Source organism: Caloenas nicobarica, chromosome 1 (genome assembly GCF_036013445.1).
Source record: "Caloenas nicobarica isolate bCalNic1 chromosome 1, bCalNic1.hap1, whole genome shotgun sequence".
Taxonomy (NCBI): domain Eukaryota; kingdom Metazoa; phylum Chordata; class Aves; order Columbiformes; family Columbidae; genus Caloenas; species Caloenas nicobarica.
This window is the reverse complement of record NC_088245.1, coordinates 6,805,761-6,830,550: the sequence shown is the minus strand read 5'-3', so window position 1 is coordinate 6,830,550 and position 24,790 is coordinate 6,805,761. Positions and strand designations below refer to the sequence as shown.

The following is a 24,790-nucleotide window of genomic DNA, read 5'->3' as shown; positions in this document are numbered from 1 at the left end:
ATCATGGCGGATGAGAAGAAAAGCATCCTCTAAGAGAGACTTTTAAAGATATTTGTGCATAGATTTTAATTCCGATAAATTCCCTCACCTCCCTAATGTATGAAAGAAATCATGACAGGGCTGAGGGTGAAGAAGGGATTGTGCACGTAATGATATGAGTTAATGAAAAATATTCCCGAGAAATGTTTTGAGAGAGCGGCTCCTATCTGAGCTTTCAATTTCAACCAACTTAATGCGTGGCACTCGAAAGGCAGATGTGTAACAACTGCTCTGGAAAAAGAATGCATTAAATTTTCCTGCTTTTTTTCAGACTGCCACAGCCCTCTCCCCTCCAAGAGGACACAAGGCATCTTCTAGGGCATCACTTTAACAAGGAGGCTGCATAATGCTTTCCCAGAGCCAAACCTTTTGATTCGTAATGATGCTGAGTTTGCAAAAAACCATGAAAAAGGTGCTTTACCTGAATTACTGGGAGAATATTTCCTGTCTGCATTGTCACCCAAATCAGCAAAAGCTACACTACTGCAGCAAGACACATGCAGTCCTGTTAATCAAACTCAGATTTACAGGTCTAAAGCTGTGGACCCTTGTCAGAAATGAAAAAAATCATCAAAACTTAATTCACCCTGGAAAGACTTAAAAATGTGAACGCACCCTCCCATCTATATTAAACCAAAATCTAAGTGCTTATTATACAGTATATACACCAGTGCTTTCTTCTTCTCTGGAAATGGCATGTAAATCCAATTCACTGTTAATGAGCAGACTGTCAGAGTTTGTGGGGAAGCAAAGAGAGAAGGAAAGCTTTACTCCAGAGAGTCTGCAGTGCACTTACTTATTTCTATTATTGTGCAAATTATTTTTGTAATGAAGTATTTTCATTACTGGGCTTACAAAAAAAAAAAATCTTCACTTGCTCCCCAACTCTCTCTCCTGTATTAATACGAGTTTGTCAAATGGAATAAATTGCAGCTGAGGAAGAAGAAACTGTGTCTATTTTCATAGGATTTTATTTGTGTTATGCTTCAACACTTTAAGTGCATTTAATAATCCCAACAATAAAAAGAGAAGGTTCATGTTTATCAATCATGAGAGGTGTTTGAAGTAATTTTTTCTTTAGAATTGCTGACTTTAAGAAGTATTTGTAGCTTTTATACAAGCAAGTACCAAGACAGTGCATTTTTCAGAATCTAAAACAGAGACACGTCCCTACAATCCCAGCTTCTCGCTCTACAAGCTTGCAGGAAAACTGGTGTGAATTTAACACCCAGGAGAAGTTTTCCTCAGCAGAGATTCCTCAAAACTCATTTTTTTCATTCACACTTTATACTGAAGAGGTTCCACATGCAGGTTAACCCTCTGGAAAGGGTTAACAAATGATGAATGCATGGGATGAGCTGGTTATACGCAGATCAGGAGCTGAACATGCAGGACTGCAAATAAGACTTGCAAGTTGGGATTTATATATATATAATATGTGTATATATATATTTGTGTCTTACGATTAAATTTTACATCTGATTCGTAATATATATTTGGTCTTTTTGCTGCTAATAATTATTTTAAGGATGGTAAAGCTGAATTGCCTTGTTGACAGCCACAAGGAGAATCTAGGCAGTGACTTTTGCTGGTGAAGGATGCTGGTAACTTGGCTGCTTACAATTCCTGTATTGCCTTGAGTAATCTCTATGAGGAAGGTCCCTGGCCAGCCTGTCCTCTCAACAATAGCCACACACTAAGGTCAGGGTGCAGGAAAGGGACCATAGGCTGCTGCTTATGAATTTCTCCGTAGCACAAACCGAGGTCAGGCTGGGGGAAGCCTTGATGCCAAGCAGGGGCTCAAGCTTTGCCTTCTGCTCTGTGTTACAAACCTCTTAACTTCTGCCTGTGCATCAGCTGGTACCAGCCAGTTTAAATTTGGGTTGATTTTAGGCTTGAAATACAGTGTGCAGGTCTACCCTAAGGGTGACTGGATCCTAAGCCTCCTAAAAACAGCTGCTGGCTGAATTATACAAATGCCCGTAATGCCATCCCAAAGGAAGTCCCTCGGGTCCTCCTTAGGTGCAAGGACAAAGACCCAAACCAAAGAGATTCACACAGAGATTCAAAAGAAAGGAGATGCCGACAGGAAAGCTTTATTTTAATTTTCCAAAGAGTAGCAGATGACAAACTCCCCACCGGCCCCCTTCAGTTTCGCTAGTAAACCTATAAATATGCCATTTAACTAACATGATTTGCAGGTTTTCAGCTTGAGGGTGATTTTATAGTAAATTAAACATCTAGCTCCTGTGTACTGTACATCTTAAAAATGCAGAATTCACAAAGAATGCTCAGAGTACAGAAAACATATTGATATGATGACGTGCTCTGCATTCACTGATATTAGTCAGTGCTGATCAGTGTTGAGGCTTAAGAAAATGGTTATTCTTTTTTTTTGGCTAGGGGCCCAGCATTAAGAAAACATTTAAAGGGCCAATTGTCAGGATCAAAATGACATGTTTTCAATCCATCTGATAGAACATCTGATATGATTAGCCTGAAAGAGTTTTTAACGATATATTCTCATGCAGAGAAAGGAAGGCTTTTTCACCTCTTTAAGACTGGCTGTCTGGATTTGTTTCTGCATTTTTGATCAGCCACTTCTCTCCTTTCTTTCCGAAATGAATTCTTACCTGCCATGGAGGCACGTTTGGAGAATCAAATAGACAACAGACTGCAAGTATGGGTCAAACATATATAGAGGTTAGCAAAATTCCCTTTTGATGAGCCAAGCCTGAGGATTGGCCTGTGCACGTTGGGTTGCTCCCAAAGACTGTAAAATGAGGAGCCCAACGTTAAAAACATGTAACTCAACAAAGCACTGAGACTGGGAAAGGTGCTACCTGGTCGGAGAAAGGGTGGCAGTCTAAAGCCATCTTGCCTAACTTTAATCATCTACAGGTGTCCAGTTTTAGCCTCAGCTAAACTATTATTGATTGGCTGTTGTCAATGCCAAGAGGCCAGCTCCTCCAAAGAGTGACTGATTTCACCTCTCCCAGCAAGACAGGATGGCTTGTTTCATGGGAGTCTCTCCCCCACTACTGACAGTAGACAGGGCTGTTACCCTCCAGCCAACTCCCAAAACTTGGTCATCATGATACCACGTAGATGTCCTGAGCTCCAGCTGCAGAGGCAGGAAGAATAAATGAGCTCTGAGGCACTGGACAAAGCTTGGGATCTATGAGTGCTTCGGGCAATGACAGTAGGCAAAGGAGAAGGCTGGGGGATTGACAACAGGGTCAGCACCTGTGTGCACATATCTCGTAAGCATTTCACTGCTGCTTGATAATTCTTTCTCCCACACTAGGGGTAGGTTTCAATCATTCAAAATCCAGAAAATGAATGAATTTTTTGTGGTAAGCATTAGATATCATCATTTCTGAACCTCGATTCTAGGGCTAATTGTACTTTCTGGCTGTTTTGCACCACTCTGGGGGCATGAAGTAGATACAACCATTCATAAGCAGCTAGTAGGACGGGGTAGCTGAGTAGCCCTCATTGATGGAGCAGAAGCAGCTGGAAGGTCACAACAAACAAGGCCTGAAATTGTAGTTACATGAAGGAAGGTGTGAAACTGCACAGTATCTTGATTAATTAATTATAGGGTTCACCTCTAATCCATCCAAACATGTTACAAATGCAGGTTAGCTCTGCTGCCAGGGTAGTTAGTGTGGCACATCCAGTGCTAAGCCTGCTGGATTCGGGGTGGAAATCTTGTCCAAATGCAGGAACCCTCTGTGACGAGGTGCAGATACCTCTTTTAAAATGGGACAAGATGTTCACAGAACCATAGAATACCAGCTTGGAAGGGACCACATGGATCATCTGGTCCAACCTGTCATGGCAAGAGCACGGTCTATACCAAATAGCCCAGCACCCTGTCCAGCTTAATCTTAAAAGTGTCCAGTGTTGGGGAATCTGCCACTTCCCTGGGGAGATTATTCCAATGGCTGATTGTTCTCATAATGAAAAATTTTCCCTCTTGTGTCCAATCAGAATCTCCCCAGAAGTAACTTGTACCCATTATGCCTCATCTTTTCCATGTGACTCCTTGTTTTTGTAACTCCATCAAGACAAGCTCTACAATTGCCATCATGGGTGCCAAGGTATTGTGTTGGAATCTAGAATGCTACGTTAGCCATCAAAAGTTATCTGAGATGAAGTCTGCCTCTGCTGGGGGAAGATTTTTTCAAATCGAGTCTCCTGCCTCTGACAGCACTACATCCAACTTGCAGAATAACATCCTGAAGGGTCTAATTTTTTAGCTTTACTCAATTTGCCTCAGTAATGAGCACTTCTTGGAGGCTGTATTAGATTGCTTGTGCTAACCCAGGAGAATAAAGGAGTAGAGATTATTTTCTGTATGCTACAAAAGAATTAAACCCTGTAATAATCATGGGAAATTTCCCTGAAGATTCAACAAACTTTCCTTTTCTCTCTTTTAGACTCCAAAAATTGTCCTGAAAAATCAAAATTATTTCCTGCTATTATACACTTTCGAGGAGTCCAGTCAGTTAAAGAATGCATTTTCCATCCAGAAGTTGCCTTCTCTTTTGAGCAAATCAAGAAATAGTTGATTATGTATGTATGTATGTATGTATGTATGTATGTATGTATCTATCTATCTATCTATCTATCTATCTATCTATCTGTCTATTATTTTTTCATCCAGAAGGGAAAGGGGGAAAACAGACTTTTTATGTCTATTTGTAAGACTGTGAAAAACTCTTGCATACAATCTGTCAAAGTCACACCTGGATGTGGAGCTGCCTGCATTAATTATCAACTTTTCTATGTGTTAGTGCTAACATATGGCATTTAATTACTCCCTCCAAATCAGCAAAGTTGTGCCACTTAGAATTTCAAAATTATTTTTTCAAGTTTTCACCAATAAAATAGATAAATAAAAATTATAAGATAACTCAGCTACCACAGCTTTTTTTTTTTTTTAAAAATAGAGAATTTTGTCATTTTTCCTGAAGTGGTGATGCTTTGATCTATTTAAGAGCATACTGTATGCAGGATATGTGCCTTAAAGTATTGACTGTATTCAAATCCTGATCCAAGACACATTTAAGTACTTATTAAACTGCAGCATCTTAATGGCCAACAGACAACTTAGAGTCAAGCGTGTGTTTATGTGTTTTTTGGCATTACAGTGAAAGAACTCCCTTTGTTTGAAAAAGGGAAAATATTCTTAAACAGACAAATATTGTGAGCGATTAACAGTCAAGATGAATCTAGGAATGGTGGGGCTTTCAAAGTCTTTAACCATGCTTTTCTGGCAGGTATTCCTTAACCAAAACTTTGTAGATAGGTTAAAATAACCACCTAGCAATATAAAGGTGGTCAGATGAGACCTAATGGGTGATCAGACCAGGGCACACTACGAAATTCATCATCTGAAAGTCTTTCAGGGATGTCATATTTCTCAACAAAAAAAGTCTTTTCAGAATCCTCCCAGGTAGACAAATTAATTATATCTAAAGGCAAGCCTTTCCCCATCAACTCTAGCTGCTAGAAGCTTGGTAGAAGAAATTAATCTTTGCTTCATCTGCACGAGCAGAGGGATCACTCAGACACATGAGCTGTTGTACACAGGGAAGGAACAGAAATGATTGCATAGATCTATCAGCCACCCAGTTCCTACCCAGAATAAAAGAGAACTTCAGGTTACTAATAAAGTTCTAATCCTGCAGAAGTGCCCAGGCACTTAGTCAAATGTGTGCAGGAGGTGCCTCTTCTGTATCCGTCTCCCAGTTTCCACGAGACGAGCTTGGCCTTTTGTGCCAAGGGACAGGTTTCTGAAGTTCTGTGTACATCTAACGACAGGAACAGTGATGGAGAAGGAGGAGCATTTCATCCTGGTACTCCTGGGCTTCGATGCTCATTCAAAAGCTTTTGCAAGGAACTTAAGATGGGGAGGGGACATCTTATTACACAGCAAATACTGCTCTTTGAAAATCTCTATAAGATGAATGAGGGGACCTCTCCTTCCTCCCTGTGTCATTTCAACAGGTGTCTCAGTCTTTCATAAATGCGTGCAAGCTCGGAAGAATGTAATGAGTGTTCAACCTCTCACACGTATCTTTCCACAAGGTATCTGGAAATTTTGACCAAGAGAACTTCTTTAACCTCTTTGAAACTTGAGAAACACCACTTTACCTATAAAATGGAGTGGGATCCTCCCACAACTCAGAAATCAAAGGGTTTCAAGTATTCCTCAAAAGCTCAAACACCATGGATCATTAAAACTAAGATGCGTTGGCATGCTTGCTTTCTTTTCCCCTTTGAACTTACCAATCTGGTTGAAGAGGTACAGTTTGCAATTTGCTGTTGGCATAGATAATATACCTCCTCAGATGGATAGCCTGAAGCATATGGGAAACATGTGCCAAACAGGCCTCCGCATCCCCCATGCTGCTGTTCTTTCCCTTTTTGGCTCTCCAAGCTGCTTCCAAGCTCTCACCTCCTCCATAGATTCCACACCTACGCTCCATCTTTCCAAAGAACTGTACCATTGGTACCCTCATCATGGTATTAGTTTGCCTTCTGTTTCCCTAGTCTTTAAAAAATAAGAGTTCACCAACCCCAGATCATGCCTACCAGAAGTACCTACAGCCTCCAGGAGTCTAAATTTAAAAAGGTTTTTAATTTGCCAGTTGCAACCTCTGATCTTTCAATGCATTTTCATCAAAATGCAAAGAAAAGAAAGGAAAAAAAAGCAAAAAACCCCACAATCCCTTGTGATTTTCCTGATAGGAATAGGTGGAAGAAAATAAGCGAGTGTTCTGGTGGTGCAGACATGAGTATCATGCAGATAACCCTGGTCTAACAGCAGCAGTGAGGAGCTAACCTACCCTGATTTCCAAGCAGGTGCTATTTGCAGAGCAAGACGGAATTTGCACAATTCCCCATAGCGCTTTGCCAATATGTTCAATCTCCTTTAGGAAGAAAAAACTTCTGGCAATGAACAAGTAACTCACTGGGAGTATATTTTGGCCCATCGCCTCTTATTTTTCTAGTTTGTCAAGGAACCTGAGGCAAAATTTAGCTTTGAAAGAAGAACCCGTAGAGGATATACTTAGTTCAGAGAGTCCAGGCCAATATTCCTGTACCTAAGAGAAAATTTTGCCCACTGCAAGCACAATAAATACTGAGAAGTAGAGTTTGGATTGAAAAGTTTGGTCCTCCTGCCCATGCAGGCGCCTTGGCCTCTCTTCTGAGCATTCAAAAAAGGCAAAAAATCACCGCTAAAACTCAACCCAGGAGAGAGAACGCCACTCCCTTACAAATGGGTGACGGCTCAAATTTTATTTTGAAAATTTTCATAATAGGAAAGCTAACGCAATGTGAAGTTTTAATTTCCTTCCAAACTTAATAATCCTTGGAGAAGCCTGAAAATGGGATGCACTACAATTAGCAAAAAAAAAAAAAAAAAAAAAAGACGACTTAAAAAAGCCTTGCGGAGAGATTTAGAGCCCAATCATAATTTACATTTGCAGGTATGTAGATCTCTAAGTGCACGGCTTCTGCCCTGATTACTAATTAATGAGGTGCAAAGATGCCTGTTGGAGGAACCAGCTCTGATTATGTGGGCCTTATGGGAAAATGAAGCTCTTGCAATCTAAGAAGGCAGATGATATCTTTAACATATATTTTAGAAAATTACAGGAACAAATCAAAGGGCAAAATATACACATGTATATATTTTTAAAGAATCACACACAGCCAGGCTGCGTTACCATCCGATTATCTTATTTCCTTGAATATACAAACCTGGCATGTTTAATAGATTTAGCATGCCGTCTATTTTGCATGTCATATACATCCACTTAGGCAGTACCCTAGTATTCTGAGTGGGTATCACTGTCATTATAACATTCATTCTACAATCATAGAGAGGAATAAGTATACAGAGAGCTGCAAGGTGGGTTTCCCAGTTCAGAACCAAGCACATGATTAAACCTAAATTTGGCTCAGATTCAGAACAGCATCATTCCACAAAAAGGAAGTTTAGGCAAATGTTTAAGGCTCGTCAGCTGCTTACACGGTTTTCTAACATGGGAATGTTTTTTATGTCTTGTTTTTCTTTTTTTTTTTTTCTTTTCACCATTAAAATTTCATCTCCATCTTATCAGTTGCAGGCGCTCCTGCATCACTTTACTGTTAGGAGAACACAAGGGAGAGACGTATGTAACGAAGCAGGCCGTGACATACAGCAAGACTGTTTTTCAGAACATTTCCTTCCTTCTTTAAAGCAGAGCATAAACGGGAGTTCAGAGCAGGTCAACATCTTCTCCAACATGTCAGGTGGAGGGAAACTGCCTCGTATCATTTTCACCACACAAGGAGTAAAGTAAAAACCCTTGCAATGTTGTGTTTGCTTTAGTTTAGACAGTGTCACAATTAAGTAAAAATAAATTAAACACATACCATTTGACTTTTCACTATCTGCAGGTTTCATCTGAATAGGATGATGCATCTAAAAACAAAAATGAAAAAGAGTAAGGCAGGTTGGACAGTCATAAGAACTCAAGAATCGTGTTTTTAATGAAGGCCTAAAAAGATACATGATTAATATTAAATATCTTGAAATTATATAAATTCAAAATAATGCTATATTATAGGCTTTTAAGAAAAAATAAAATGGTAAAGGAGCATTTTATAACCAGGAAAATAAAAAAAAAATAGAGCATTGGGCCCACAGGGCTCATATAAAACTTTAATTTGCTGTATCTAGTTTCAGAAGACCTCTAAAGTTACAGCCCTCATTATTTGATGGCGTGCTTGGTTTCTGTTTTACCAACATTTTTTTTCCTTGAGCTCAACCACTACCAAAACTGAGATGGAATTTTCAAGTAATTTAAGAGCTAGCAAGCATTTCAAGCATACTTAGAGGAGTTGAGTTTGACAAATGAACTTTGCTTGTAATTAAAAAAACATGTGCTGATTCTTTTAGGACTGGAGAGGAAGAGGCTTGCGCTTCCTATAACAGGTTAGTATTTCATCATTTCTTTCTTTTTTTTTTTTTCTTTAAATACATTATACATTCATTCATAAAACTTCCATTACAACACGGCACAATCCTGGCTTCCATAAAACTCCTAATACTTTTTCCTTTTCAACCTCTTCCTCCATCCATTCAATGTGGGAGATATTTAACCTCCCCGAAAAACATCCACTCTTATTTTCTTCCATAGGGCTCTGCAGAATTGCTGGGATTAGACTGCACAAACCTTCCGGCAGAAACAGGCCACTGCCTTTTCTCTCCTCAGCAATTCCTCACAATTTCACATGAGCGCGTAAAAATCTATGCTCCTTTTGTATAATTTTTCAGTGCAGCAGGACTGAGTCTTGCCTGAAAATGTCAGAGGCAGCTCTGTTTCTTTATAAAAGACTATTATGGCAAACTTTGGGAAACAAAAACAGCTGAGCAGGAGAGAAGATCCATGTACTCTTATCAAATGTGCTTTCAAAGCAGCACAGAAAACCAAATCTGCATCGCTTTTGGAGTCACTTAACCTCCGAGGACACAGTTGCTAGATTCTTTAGAAAATATTGCAGTGAATTTTTCCCTAAGATTTACTCTTAGTCCAGAACTCTCTCCAGCCCTGCAAATCAATGCATTTCTTGTACGGCTTGCAAAGCTCCCCACTGTGCCCTAAGGAAAAGGCAAAGCCATAAGGTGGATGTAGTCACTAGGATGCATAAATTTGCTTCAGTTTTAACAATTCTGTCCTCTTTGAATCATTTGTTTCCCAAATGGACTTTAATAGCCCAGCACTTGTCTGCCACCACTCTTATTCGATCTAATTTATAGAAAAAAGGGAAGTTCTATTGTACTCTATGTTCTTTAATGAGCGCTTAACATTTATCCTGGCATCAACAGTACATTGGGCACTACTGGAGACTTTAAATTCATGGGAATGTGATGCAGCATGTCCACTCAGCAAGCAAAAAGTGAAAGAGGAAAAAAGATGTAACTTGCTCCATGAGTCCATTGCAGGTATCGATGTCTCTGCAGAGCAAGATCGGCGAGAAAACAGAGGAAAAAAAATTGAGTATTGTAAATTTTGGAATATGCAGGTTATAGAAACCCCACCCAAATCCAGACCTTACGCAGACAGAGAATCTATCGTTCTGTCTAGCTGCATTTTATGTTCCTAAGCGGGGATATTTTGAATAAAGGCAATTCTAACAATGTTAAAACCCTTTCTCTTTTCAAACTGCCTGAACCAGAGAAGACGACTTCAGACCAGATTCATTAGAAGTTATTTTTGCAGCCCCACTGTCACAATATAAAGATCAGTGTTACCCGACACACACAGTTACACATCAGAAATCATCCTCTTTTGTTATGCGTAATTACCCCAAGTTCATTAAGTCAGTAATCTTATATGTTGGCAAAGCAAGAGGCAAGATTTAACGAGATGCTTCATTTGGGTTTTGACCTGATTTCAAAGGTTCCAGCTAAAAAAACATGATTCAAATTCTCTTCGCACCAGCAAGCCAAAGTCAGGAGTGATGCCATCGTGCTTGACAAAACTCTATCGGTGCAAAACTAATGAAAGACTCAGATCGGGCCTAGAGGGTTTAAAGCACAGAATACCCATGGTAAAATGGATGCAATACACAAACATGGCTTCGGCAAAGATGAAGGTGGAAAAATACATTACTGACAGTTTCCTAACATGAGAGGGCTCGTGTTGAAGCTTGTTTAACCCTGACCATCACCAATTGATACGTTAACAACCTTTAACACTAGATTCAATAAAACATGCCATTTATAACCTGAAATGGGTTTTACGGAGTCACTGGTTCGCATCTCATTATTAAACTCATTGCTGACCTCTAGAGACAACTGCCGTGACAATACATATTATAAGCTCTCTGCCCATAAAATATTTAAAAGTAAGTGTAAAAAAGAAAAGAATGAATCTCAAAGAAGTGTGCAGTGAATAAGAAAATTAAAGGGGCAGAGAGAAAGGCTAAATAGGTACTATCGTTTCACTCTACGATGAGCAAAAGAGAAAATAATCTGTGCGTTTTATATCTTGCTTGTATAACTGCAGGCTATAAAATAATAAAATAGCTGTGCTTTGTGAGGCCCTCCAAAAGATTATAGATGATATAAACCTGTTTCAAATTAGATGCCACCCACTAGAATCATGTCATCTACCGAAATGAAGGATTTCATGTGTTATCAGAAAGCTGTTATTGTAGCTATACATCACAAAGCCATACACTTATGGATCTCAAGGTAAGTGATTTCTCAGTATGTCATGTTGTCACACAGAAAAACAGGAAACATTTTCTTCTGTGCTTGAAGAAAGCTTTGCTTAGAAAAATACAGTATTTATGAATGCACAGTTGTAATTAATAAATAGTTAGGATAGAGAAAAGTAACTGCAGTAGAAATATATAGACATTAACATCATCCTGTGCACAGACGTTATAGTAAAAAAGAACAATGCAGCTCAGGCAAGTTCTTTTGGAGTGTGGGCAGCTTCCCCCAGCAAGCACTGCGCATGGGGATATTGAAACCAGGCTGGAGAACAGGCTGTAAGGAATAACCTCTCCTTGACAATATTTTAGAGAACTCTATGAGATGCAGTTGTGCAGCCAGTAATGGCACGAGCTACCTTTCCTATAAGCGCTCTCTACCCGTATGTTTCCAAAAACACCATCACCACTGTTTTACAACCAAGAGGAGGCAAATGCCTCTTGCCCAAGGTTTCACGGTGCCTTGCGGCAGCGCTGGCAGCAAAGTGGAGGCTCCATCCACTGCCTGCGCTGTCACGGAGGCCACGCAAAGCCCGAGGCCAGGCACATCACCACTGCTCCTTGGGTGCATCCCAAACAGCGGTGCTGAGGTGATCCACAGGAACCAACAAGGGGAAGAAACAGCTGTCAAACACGCAATCCTGAAAATCACCCTGAAACCGATGAGAATCTGGCCGCTGGCTATGTCGAGGGTAGCAGCAGGACCAAGCCATAGCCTAGAATTACGATTGACTAGTGACATCTTTTTTTCACCCTCTTTTTCCTGAGTACATCCTGAGTACACCGCATGTAAATACAACTTCATTAGAGAAAAAATCACAGCAGAGCAACGCAAAAACCTCTCAAAGGCATGCATCCTCTCCAGCTTTAGAGCCTCAAAGTCATCTTTTTGACAATAGTAATGCTATCTATTTACATTCTTGTCAAAGCCATGTGACATCTGCATGGGAGAAAACAAGCCGGCTAAGAGTCTTATTTCTGGCAAAAATATTGCAAGGAAATTAGATTAACCTGGGTGGAATTCTATCTGGGAATTTGGAGTCTGTCGTGGTGATTAAGTCATCATTTCTGTCAGATTACTCTAATCGGCTGTCAAATATGATTCCACAACCCCATCTGTAACTTGGCATGCTCGTTATTCAGGCGATGTTACCTTCTGTATACAAAACAAACACCAAACAAGGAGGTGTGTGCAGCCTAGCATTTAGCAGAGTCATTAGCTGTGATTACTATTGTGTGCTTGCACATTGCATGACGCGATCAGCTTATGGCTTGTTTTATTTAGTCAGGGGATGCTTCAAATCAGGTGTAAACTTAAGCCCAGAATGCTACGGGCGAATGGGGAAGAACTGTCTCCAGGCATGGCCAAGCATGGGATTGGCACGCTCTAAGTCACCACCGCGTCACCAGCAATTGCTTAAATCTCATTTCAGTGTTGTCAGCATATTTGGTGGAAAAGCTTTCAGGCACCTGCCTTCCATCATTTTCTGAAGAGAAATGGGCACTCAGATGTTCTAGGTACGCTAAAGACTTCCTGCGAGCAGTGATTTCTGCAAGTGAAGCAAAGTTTGTAGGCTGAGGCAGTCAACGCTCTAAATGATCTGTATCGGTTGGTTTAATAAGAGGTATTTTGTTATATATGAGAGTATGTTTGTCTTACAGAGGACTTTGGTGATTAAAAAGCAGGAAATGCCTTTCAGTGAAGATGAAGGAGCTGATGGGCTCAATTTGCTGCAGCTGTGTTGAGTCCGTGAAATTCAGGTGCCCTCAGCACCTCCAAAACTCTGGCCATGTAATTAGACTATGAAAAATCATTATTTTTATGGTCCATTGCAAAAACACCTTCACACATGATTACTATATCTATTAGCAGCTTTTCTTCTCCATTTCTGCCAGTGCAGACTGCAAATGCTTTGCTCCCATCATGCCTTGTGCCTTGAGGAAAGAAAACCACTCGTGAAGAACGGACCCTGAATGCACATAAACCTGGCCGTGCCTTCGCCCAGCTCAGTATGTCGGTCAACGATCACCTCCTACAAGTCCTCTAAAATCAAGCAAAGTGTGACTTTACACCATGGAAGTTTAGGGGATGGGTGTACAGGACGTTATCCATGACTCCTCACTCCTTACCATTCCTGTCATCGTCTTTCTACAACCTTTTAAAGCCATCATCAGATTTCTAGAGCTCTTAGCCTTCTTTAGACCTGTGCCCTTTCTCTCCTCCCTGTCATCTGCCATGGCTATAAGTTTCCAGCCATGCCCCAGCTCAGTTTGTCCCCTGTCACCTTCACAGACCACATAGTGAAGAAACACAACACAAAATTGAGATAAACCTTCCCCCAGGCAAAGGGTAAATTTGAAGAACTTGGGTTACTTGGGTAACATCCAAACCAAACAAACTGCAATAGGAATAAATAATTACACCTTGCATGTATCTTGTCTTTTCTAGCACTTTGGGACTGGCTTCTTGCTAGCATCAATCATTGTTGAAGCCAAAAGGGACTTTTGTACATTTTGTACATCTCGGCATTGTAAAATGGCAGGAGAGAATGTGGGAGAGAGAAGATGTCAGACCTTTATAAAAGCTTAATTTTCTTCTTGGGGGAAGGATTATAAATCCATAGACTTTTTGGAACCAATAGGAAAACCAAAGAGGAAGACAATATTAAGGAGCAGCAGGGGCAGGCTAAGGGCACAGGGAAAGAAAAGCATGTAAAGATGCACTAGCATGAAAAACAAGGGGAAAAAAAATATGTTCTTTGCCTAGCTTTGGTCTGGGAATGAATTTAAAGTTTTCTCCAAGCTCCTGGTACAATCAGTTAGTGCAGCTTAATTAGAACTCTAGTCCAAGGAAAAGAAGAATGCAAATCTCTACCTTCAGGTTCCTGAACACCTTTGCCAAGCCTGGAAGTCAGGAAGGAACATATTGACCTACAAAATGACTGGGGGAAGAAAACAGTCCACAAACACCAGATAATTAATTGATTTTCAGTATCTTCAGAGATCATCATTTTTCTGGATTATTATGTGCAGACACCTCTACACATCCCCCCTCAGCCCCTCATTTCAGCTCTTAGCTGCCAAGTTTTTCAGCAGCATCCTTTTGGAGGAGCTCTCGAACATGTTTCTCACATCACTTCAATGCCAACTGGTTTTGCCTTTTTAAACCCTTGTGACTCACAAGTAATACAAGTTTCTCAGAAGCGAAAGAGGTGTATTTTCCTATCGAAGAGAACTGTTTAGAATGACTTCTCTAGGGTCAAACTAACTTGAATTATACAGTCAATATCTGGCTACAGCTTCAGGGAACTTCTCTGGGAACCGGGAACAGTCTCTGAGGCCAAATAAATACTAGTGAATAAAAGAGGCAAGAGACTGATCTCCGGCTTTTAGGAGAAGTGGCATGGCACAGCTTGCATTACACAGCTACACTTCTCCTTCGTCTCAAAAGAGGATGCCTGTGTCCATACTGCCTAGTGGGAACAGTGTCTAGCGCATGTTATTCCCCCAAATATGCCTCCACATTGGACGGGAATGTTAAGTGGCAATAAGACCAACACCGTGGTCCTGCTCGCTTTACCAACATAAGCAGAGCTTTGGATTCCCAGTATTGGTTTAAGTCATTTACCTTAGTTTATTCATAGGTAAAAGGAGCACAGATGTGCATCCATCACATAGACTCTCACAAATAAATGCAAAGCAGTAGCTGTAACTGCCTGAGCAATGGCATAGCCAGAAGATTGTTTGCTGTCATCCTTTCATAAATCCCAATTTAAGGGATTTAAACTGTGTTAGGTATTCATACAATTTTAGTATTAGAAGAATGTGGTCTGTTGCTTGGCCTCCTAGATTACTGTCAGACATATATATATAGATGCATACTTTGGAGAGAGAGAGAGAGAGGGAGGGAGAAAGGGAGAGAAGCAGGAGAAAATGAATACTGCTGGTGAGTGCCAAATATAGTACATGCAGTAATGCATAACATCATTATTTTCTATTTAGAGCATAGAACCAAGCACATAGCTTGCTTAAAACAAGTTGTTTCTTTTACCAGAGAACACTAAAACTGCTGCAATTCAATGGCTTCTGGAAGCTTTCCAACTCAGTCATTTGCAATCCACTGCACTCTGTGTTTTAAATTCAAGTTAAATTGAACATTAGCTCGAGCAACTAAAACAATGCTGTGCTTTAAAATAATAATAATAATAATAGTAATAATATTTTAGCGATCCCTTCCACAATCACCCCCTCATCCTGCTGTTCTTCCTGCGTATTTACTAATTAGGCTATAACACTCGGTCTCCTTTAAAAGTTGCACCCTCATATAGAAATGAAAAAGTTGGTGGTCTTAGAAGTGCCAATGTGCAAATAACTACTGTTGCTCTGTTAGCAGTTCTACTCCATTTATTTAATTCCTTCATTCCTTACTACCCACACAAATGGCAGCAACTCCAGGACACATGTGAGCCAAATGCAGTAGAGATAAGGAAAGGGAGGTACGATCAAAATGTCTTTCTTCAAAATCACATGCAAACCAAAGTGATTAACTATCTTTTCTTCAAACAAATGAGCCTTTACAGAACCTATTCAATCCTAAAAATAGACATTAAGTGGGATTCTATATCTTGTTGGGAATAATGCCTTGGGGATATTTTGTATCATCCATGCTTAAAAAGCAAACCCATTAGACATCTGAGCAAAGCACCAGATATTACTTTAACAGCAAGAGTTATTCATCTCATCTGCAGCGGCAATAACTTTTGTTGACATTTTCCCAATTGAAGTTTGCATGCCGACGTGTTTGGTTTTTTTTTTTCCCCTTTGCGTTAAAACAATAAGGCACAGAAAGATAACAGAAGTCTCTCTGTGACACTAATTGGCTGAGTTTTAACACCCATTCGAGGTAACTGTGAGGAGCCAAAATTACTGCCCATGTTTCTGAGCGGCAAACGAAGCGCGATGACGCGGGAAGTGCCCAGCGTCGCGCAGGGAGGCACCGCACGGCCCAGCCGGGCTGTCCCCACCGCAGCAGAGCCCGAGCTCCTCACGCTCGAATGGATTTCTCCTCCTAAAAGCATTGCCGGGTGCTTACCGCTGCTCTCTACTTTTAGGAGAAAGGAAGATGGGGGGAAAAAAAAGACAGAGAGGATATACGTGATTCATCTGGAGTTATTCCACAACCAAAGCCAAGTCTCTCAAGCCAAAATCGCACAGTTTTATCACCAGGTATAGGCGAGACATTAATGAACGGGTGTATTCCACGCAAGCAGATTTTTTTTTTTACAGTATTAGTCCCTAGATACCCTACTCAAGAGGTAATGTAAGAACCTGGAGCAGTGATCCAGGATAGCTGGAGAACCAAATTCCAGCCAAGCTATTGTGGGCTTGGGATCTCAGCTAATAACTAACGCTGCAGCGGGTGGATTTGCCCAGCATGACCTAAGATGCCAGGACTCAATTCCCAGCATGAGACAAGCCTTACAGTCAATGTCCCAGTGAACATGACTCAAGTGTTCTGAAGCCGTACTTTCTTCCATCTCCCTCGTCGGGCGTTGGTTTCCAGAAGTCAACAGGAGGCTGAGATTTTAAAAGGAGGACTTTTCCTTCAACTCTCAGAACACCACCCCTCTCCACTCCATCATATGAATATTTGGAAAACAGAGCCAGAGCAAAGCCAAAACACGCTACCTATTATCTCATCTTCCATGAAATGTCTTCCCAGGAATGAAACAGATGTCCCTTAACAATTCCAGAAGGGGAAGGCAGCAAAGCAGAGGCTTGTGCTTACTTGAATGGTCTGCAAAGGCATATTTCACATTTCTTCTCCTAGTGAAAGTAAAACCCCCTGCTTAGGAAGCACTAACTCCTGAGGGCATGTTCAGGGGAGTCTGCCCTTCTCATTTATGACTTCAGAATCTGTGAAGGCTCAAGACGACGTTCCCATCTGAAAAAAAACCCTCTCCTGCTGCCAAATGGAAACATTCAAGTAGCTCATGCTGTGGGCACCATTTTAGGGTGTTAATGTTTGAGGCTGGTCCACATGAAGCCCCTCCCTTTCTACAGAAATCCCTCTGATTCCACATCGACATCTAGGACGATTTTTAGAAACTTGTGAAGAAAACAAAGCAATCCTCTAATTCCTTTTTCTCGTCCCCCAAAAACACAAATAAAACAAAACCAAAAATACAATAAATTCTTTTAGGCTACTGATGACTGTGAAGAAATTTAGTTTAAATGAAAGGTTTTTACATGCAATGGCTTTTATAATGCAAAACATAGACTCGGTTGTGACTGAGGGCATGGATACTAGGACATTAAATGCTTGTTTTGCAGAAGTTTTATTTTAAGATTTACACTGTTCTGTGTTTGCATGTACTGTCTCCTCTGTGAACTGTGCTCTGAGAAAACACCATGTGATTATGCTCAGCAATATCCTCTACCTTTGCCGAGCTGAAATTCGGGAAATAACCCTTTAAAAAGGACGGACATACAACAGCAACATTTCAGAAAGGCAAGAAAGCATAGATAGGGGTTCCTCTGTTTCTTTCACAATCTTATCTCATCTACACTTCTCCATTTTTGGTTTTCATTCAATGAGAGAAACCAGCCTCAACCATTCCCCTCAGTTTCACATCAGAGTTTTCTGTTCATTTACTAAGCAGATCTTCTGCCTGACTCTGCAGCATAGAAGGTCACCTTGATCCAACAATGCGCTTGGTCTCCCCTTCTGACAGAAACTGGAGTCTCTTGATTGGGCCAAAACTCAAATCTTAGGCTATGGGATTTTTTTTTTTTTTAATGTAAAGCTTTTTTAAAGTTCTTGTTGGAAAGCTCTCATATTTACATTACAATGTAACGGCGAGAACATCTTATAGCTAAACAGTGTGATTGAGGTAAGTCTAAAATAAGCCCCAAAAGCATCAAAATTACAACTTCTGTTGGATTTCTACCTTTTAAATTAGAGCAGAGGGTACCATTTATAGAAACAGTTGGCACTGATGATGTGGGGCTGCTGCTGTTTTCACTAAACAAAGGTGCAGAGAGGTTCTGAGCCCAGAATACGTCTTGATTCACAGTTCCCACCTCTCCAGCAGTCAGGCAGTCAAATTCCTCCCTGTTATCAAATGTGGACTAATCCAGATTTCTTCAAAGGTCAGATATGAGCCCCAAACTACTTGTCAACACACGTGCTTCTTTAAATATTGCAGGAAATAGCCAAAGCGTTCAGGTAGAAAAGAGCTTTTGAATGAAGATGTCAAAAATCCTGCTCTCCTGACTGAGATCAGCTGGGGTAAGTAGCACAGTTTTATTGTTTAACCAGCAGAGCCATAATATTTTATGCCAAATGTGGATATGGCTCATAAATTCTATTTAAGCTCTCCATGAGCTGAAGTTACAGGAATTTTCCACAACTATCCAGTGTCAGCATCCAAATAAAAGCTCTCAATGTGTGCCAATACTCTGCAGTGGCGAAATAATCTGGCTGTGGCGAGAGAATGAAAAAAGATAGCTCGATATTTGATCCATCTATGAAAAATAGAATGTCACTGCAGTCTCCAGCCACAAGTGTACACCAACACACACAGTCCGCACAAAAATATGAATGTCTAGTTGTGTATACATAGAAGTAAAAACAGCAGTAAGAATCACATCATGTAACCGTGTAATTTTTAACCACCCTTTGTATGAACTCATCCTCTTTAATTTTTTAGCACCTCTGTAGCTAATGTACTTTGCCAGTGCTTTCTTTGGCATAATTTTGTTCATACTAAACAAGCAGTATACATTGATAATGCTAATCTCAAGGAATTCTAATGTATTTAAAAAATTCCCTCACTAGGTGCCTGGGAAGTAAAACAAACAAACAAATAAATGGCCAACATGAGCAGAAACATATATGTTTGAAGAATGAGTTAGTTCCAGCTGGCTGCGGTTGTGGACTGAGCTGTGATTAAGCTTTCACTAGTAAAAGAGACAGTATCAGGAACAGTAAGGCCAAAATCAACCTTCCCCCACCCATCTGCAAACCTCTGAACTAATATCTGACCCCAAATATGAACCTTAATGCATTTTTCCAGAGACTGGGCCCCTTCATTGTCTTGAAAAAGCAACGACATGCTTAATTTAGTGACTATAAATGCCAGTAAGTGAAAAGCTGTCTTCTCTTATTATTTGTATTGCTATTCTACTCAATTAGAAGTTTTCTCTGCATTGTACCCCATGAGTAACGTGTTTATGTGTGACTTGCCTAAAGGTCAAAGAAACCTCTTTGCAGAGATGGCTTCAGGTGGAACAGCTGGAGGCCACGGAGAGCTATGTCCTCTGATAAAACCAACTGAGCTAAAAGCTCCCACGTCATTCATCTCACCTGCTCCAAAGGTAGCATTTGGGGCTACTGGGAACTCCTGAACTCCTGGCTTCTTGGCGTATGCTACTTTTTCTGAGCGAGGCTAACGCAGCCTGAGGGCTGTTGCAGCTTCACTGAAACTAGCAGAAGGCAATGAAAGCACAGGGGAAGGCAACATGGGTGCGGAAAAAGAAATTTTCACCAAGTCACACCCTCTATTTTTGGCTCTCATGTCAACAGGGAGGAAGACAAGTGCCAGACATGAGAGCTGTTGGCTATCAGGCCACTTTTAAACTGGGATAAATCCATGTCATTCTTTGCAAAATGAATAGGGCCATGAGAGGCAAGGGGACGCCTGCCTGAGGAACCTCCAGAGCCCTCCAAACACAAGCGTGTCAGCACAGCATTTAAACTGACCGTAGCTCTTACTTACCAGCATATTTCTTTTTGGTTAATCATATATTTTTGTAGAAATAGGAGGATTCTATGTTCAGACTAGTATAGCAATTTCTTTCACTTCTTAGCAATTGCAGAAATGAGAGGTGAAAAAAATCCAGTAGCTCATCTCAAACGACTTAATGCCAATACAGGATTACTACCTATCATATATTTTCTAATTCTTTCCTACCCCAAATGCCTGTAAGGACTGGGATTTAACTGTTTCTTTTAGAAGATTATCCTAATTGGACATACGGTGTTTTTCCTGATATTTGATTTAAGTTTTATTTCACCTCTTATGATGGTAAATCCTCAGTTCTGTGTACAATCAAAAAGAATTCCTATTTGTCACTGGCATTTGGGCAGTACTTGTTCCTGGAGGAAATAAATGCACCGTCTACATCCATGCTGCTGTGGATGCTTGGTGAGGTACTCCCACAACAGCATTTATCCGCTCTGTATTCCTCACAATATTTGAAATGAACATAGTGTATAATAACCCAGCACATTTTCCTCTAAGGTATTGTCATGAATTGGCCACAAAATAATATTAGTTGCTGTCTGGCGGATACTTGCTCAAATGATGGTCTAGAACACAAACTCCCTTCAATCATTTGAGCCATTCACAGCTGAATGGAAATATAAAGGTATCACGTACCTTGCATCTCTGCATGAGGCTATAATCCCATTGAGAGATCCTGGCAGCAGCAAGGAACGCTACAGTGTTTTGTTTATTCTCATGACGGAATTACAAGCTTCCCTTACAGAGGTACCTGACTTCCAGTTCTTAGTTTAAAACTAATCTTATCCTCTGATTAACATCTTATTTTCCACAATCTTATTTTCTTCAACCCAGAATCCTATGTTCTCTGTCTTGAAAACAATGATAAGGCTCTATTCATACTTTCTTAAAGCTTGTTACAAACTTCCAATTATTTCTTTCAGACATGAGCTACTTTTCTTTCTCCTTCCTTCCTTCCTTCCTTCCTTTCTCTTTCTTTCTTTCTCTTTCTTTCTTTCTTTCTTTTTCTTCCTTTCTTCCTTTCTTCCTTCCTTTCTTTCTTTCTCTTTTCTTTCTTTCTTTCTTTCTTTCTTTCTTTCTTTCTTTCTTTCTTTCTTTCTTTCTTTCTTTCTTTCTTTCTTTCTTTCTTTCTTTCTTTCTTTCTTTCTTTTTCTTTCTCTCTTTCTCTCTTTCTCTCTCTTTCTCTCTCTCTCTCTCTTTCTCTCTTTCTCTTTCCCCCCCCCTGCCCTGCCCCCTGTGTTTCTCCTCCAGAAGAGAAAATTTCCACTCTCCACAACTTGTAATAGTTGCAAGTGGGATTGGGTGAGTGTTACTGGAATGAATGACAGAGGCAACGTATTCATGAGATTCCTTGATACACTGCAAATTCCATTAGCAAAGAAGCAAAGTTGCTTATTCTAACCTCTGCTTGTGTATCTCCCCCGCCTCCTGCAATGGGAGATAGCCCATCTCTGAGTTACAATGGGGCGAGAGCTGGGATTGACTGCAGACTGCTTTAATGCCACTCTTAATGACAACTTGTGAAGATTAGGAAGTTGTCAGAATCAGATATCAGCAAAAGCTCCAGCTTGCTTTGTGAAGCCAGTCTGAATTAATTAATGGGTAGCTTTCCTTTGATATCACTTTGATATTTGGCTGCAGCTGGATAAAAATCAACCACAAAGGAAGCTACATTTTGTTTACCACTGCTTAAGACTCTGTTTAGTTCAATGTGTTGTTTATCTTTTTTTTCTTTTGCAGTTTTTGCTTTTTTAACTTCCCTGGCACAAGGCAATAGAGGTAGGCTTTTGCTAATAAGTGGAGTTATGGTGGCATGTTTTTCAGTGGCTGCTTCTCTCTGCTCCTGGAGATGCTCAGGCTACATTCTGGGAGCGAAGCCATTACAGATTTCAGCAAAGCTGCAATTCCAAACGTAAGACAAACATTAGCCTTGCCCACTCCAGCACTCCTTAAAAGTATTAAACACTTTAATGATATTTGCTCTCTGTTAGAGGGTTCTGATCACTTGCTCCATCCTGACAGCCTGAAATATAAGCTCTGCAACTAGGGGTCTTCCTTAACTTTTCAGGCTGGAATTCACAGCCCATTTTAGTGTTTCTGAAGGTTTTGGATGTCCACCATGACAATCAGATGAAGGTATCTGTACCCCAAAGAGGTGCCTGCACCCAAATGAGTGTCTGAGTATTTGTAGCAGTCCCAGTGACCCTGCTGGCTAGAGGAGAAATGATTGCTCTGCACACCCCAGGGGAAGAGCGGACAAAGAAGTGGCTCTTCCAACTAAAGCTGACGAAGATGATAATTTCTTCCAGAGAATGAGCAAAAAATCAATTATCTCTCTGGGTCTGCAATGAATATTTTTAATTAAGCAGAATATAATTGCTCATAGTCTGTTATTAGAGCAGGAGGCTCAATCAAGCCACCCAGTTTCACCTCATTTTCCAGGATGTATTGTGGGGTTTCTAATGACCACAGAGAAGACAGAACTTATGTTTTCTCTCTCATCATGTATGTTGTCTCATACAACAGGATGGTGCATCTAAACATCATTACCCAATTGAGATGGCAGAAAGCTAGCTAGGGATGCCTCAGCGTCCCACACCACCACGGGAGTACTGACACTAAATGAGAACATTGCATCCCTTCAATAGCCACAGACCACACGGCTGAGGTCTTTGAAAGAAGCAGCACAGCTCCCAGGGTTGAACACAATGGCAGAAAGATGCTGAACAAACAACATTTCTGTTATAAACATGCCATGAAGCCCAGGCTCAGATCCATGGGTGCCAAACATTGCTATCGAGGCAGGTAAATGGCATCCGAGGGCAACTCTAATGATGTTACGTCCCGATGCCTGCAACATTGTTTATGATTTGTCTTTCTAATTTCACTATTGTAGGAGTAGTCAGACAGCTAGGAAGGCTCCCTGAACTAGTTTTTCATTATGAAGACAGTTTTAATAGCTTGTGTCATGGTGCTAATGAGGCTGACTGAAGCACCTGTACTTTCTGTTCTGGATAACAGAAAACAGCTAACACCAGCAGGAGGATAAATAGCTGTTTAAGAGAGTGCCTGGGCTATTATACTTAGCTTAGCATCCCACCTAAATCTTGGTGATCTTTGCAATACCTCAGAGTACCACAGTGATGACCTCTCAATTTTGTTCAGAGTTTTCCATTCTGAAGTGCACAGCAAAAGGTTCTCCAGTCAGTGATTTTTGGGTACCCAGCTTGAAAGTGATATCCTGTGAACAGACCCTCCAGCCCCACTGAATAAGATGTTCTAAGCTGCACATTAAATTCTGGAGGCATTTTGCAAAGCGATGACCTCAACTGTCCGGAGTTTTGGAAATCAGAGGTACAGCCCAGTGTCACACACCAGAACAGTTTGGCCTTTTGAGGATGGGCTTCACATTAGGGAATTGTTCTGAGATTAAGCCAGTATTAAGTGTTACTTACTTTCCATCCTGATATTATTATACTGCAAAGCTGCACAAAAATTCCTGAACTACTCCAAAACAGCTATCTAAAGAAGTGCACCTAACTGCATTTTCAGCTGGGCTTACATGCTCTTGCTTCTCAGCAGATCTGCTACACCAGGGCAACAGTCTGATAGGAACGTCAGGGATCTGAAAGAGCTCACTGACGCCCACACCCCGTGCAGTTCTGCACTCTCCCGTCATACATAGAATCACAGAATGTCCTGAGTTGGAAGGACCCACAGGGATCATCGAGTCCAACTCCTGTCCCTGCACAGGACAACCCCACAGGTCACACCGTGTGTCTGAGGGTGTTGTCCAGTCTCTTCTTGAACACTGTCAGGTTGGGGCCGTGACACCTCCCTGGGGAGCCTGTTCCAGTGTCCAGCACCTCTGGGGGAAGAACCTTTTCCTCATGTCCAACCTGAACCTCCCCTGGCACATCTTCCTGCCGTTCCCTTGGGTTCTGTCACTGGTCACCAAAGAGAAGAGCTCAGCCCTGCCCCTCCTCCTCCCTTATGATGAAGCTGCAGCCGCCATGAGGTCTCCCCTCAGTCTCCTCTTCTCCAGGCTGAACAAAACAAGTGTCTTTAGCCGCTCCTCATACGGCTTCCCCTCCAAACCCTTCACCAACTTTGTGGCCCTTCTCTGGACACTCTCCAGTATCTTCACATCCTTTTTATACTGTGGCATCCAGAACTGCACACAGTGCTCCAGGTGACATCCCCCAAGGATTAGGCTGGGATACCACCTCCCTGATAACACAGATCAAGGTTTAGCTCCCTTCTCCCAGTGTTTCAGGTCAATGGATCTTCCTGCACTTCCCTATTCTTAGAGACTATGCTTCAAATGTTTGGAAGCTTTTCCAAATATTAAAAATACTTAGAGCATGGACTCATATTCTGATATCACAATTCTTGAGTCACTGCCCTCAGTACTAGGCAACCAAGTTCTTGTTTTCTCTTTATTCCATGATAGTTTAATATTTTCATACAGAGTGGAACAGCTTCAAGATGAGGAATGGTGACCTCCAATCTCAACTAAGTCCAGTGGTGAAGGTTCCATTGGGTCAGTTCAAGTTAAATCTTTACGACAAACGAGCCAGAGGGGATATGAATTGCATTCCCCTGCATGCCAGAAAGCTCTCCTAATGCTCAGGCTGTATGGGAAGGTGAATTTGCCC

At 41.0% G+C, this 24,790-nt stretch overlaps 1 protein-coding gene across 10 annotated transcripts in view; it reads right to left on the bottom strand.

Annotated features, from left to right (window-relative positions):
- The window catches only part of CELF2 (CUGBP Elav-like family member 2), a 374,192-nt gene that overhangs the window by 65,137 nt on the left and 284,265 nt on the right, over window positions 1-24,790 (bottom strand). For all 10 annotated transcript variants that reach the window (XM_065626864.1, XM_065626865.1, XM_065626873.1 and 7 more), the window contains one exon: window positions 8,476-8,524. In XM_065626864.1, the coding sequence (XP_065482936.1) occupies window positions 8,476-8,524 (49 nt within the window). The remainder of the gene's footprint in view (window positions 1-8,475; window positions 8,525-24,790) is intronic.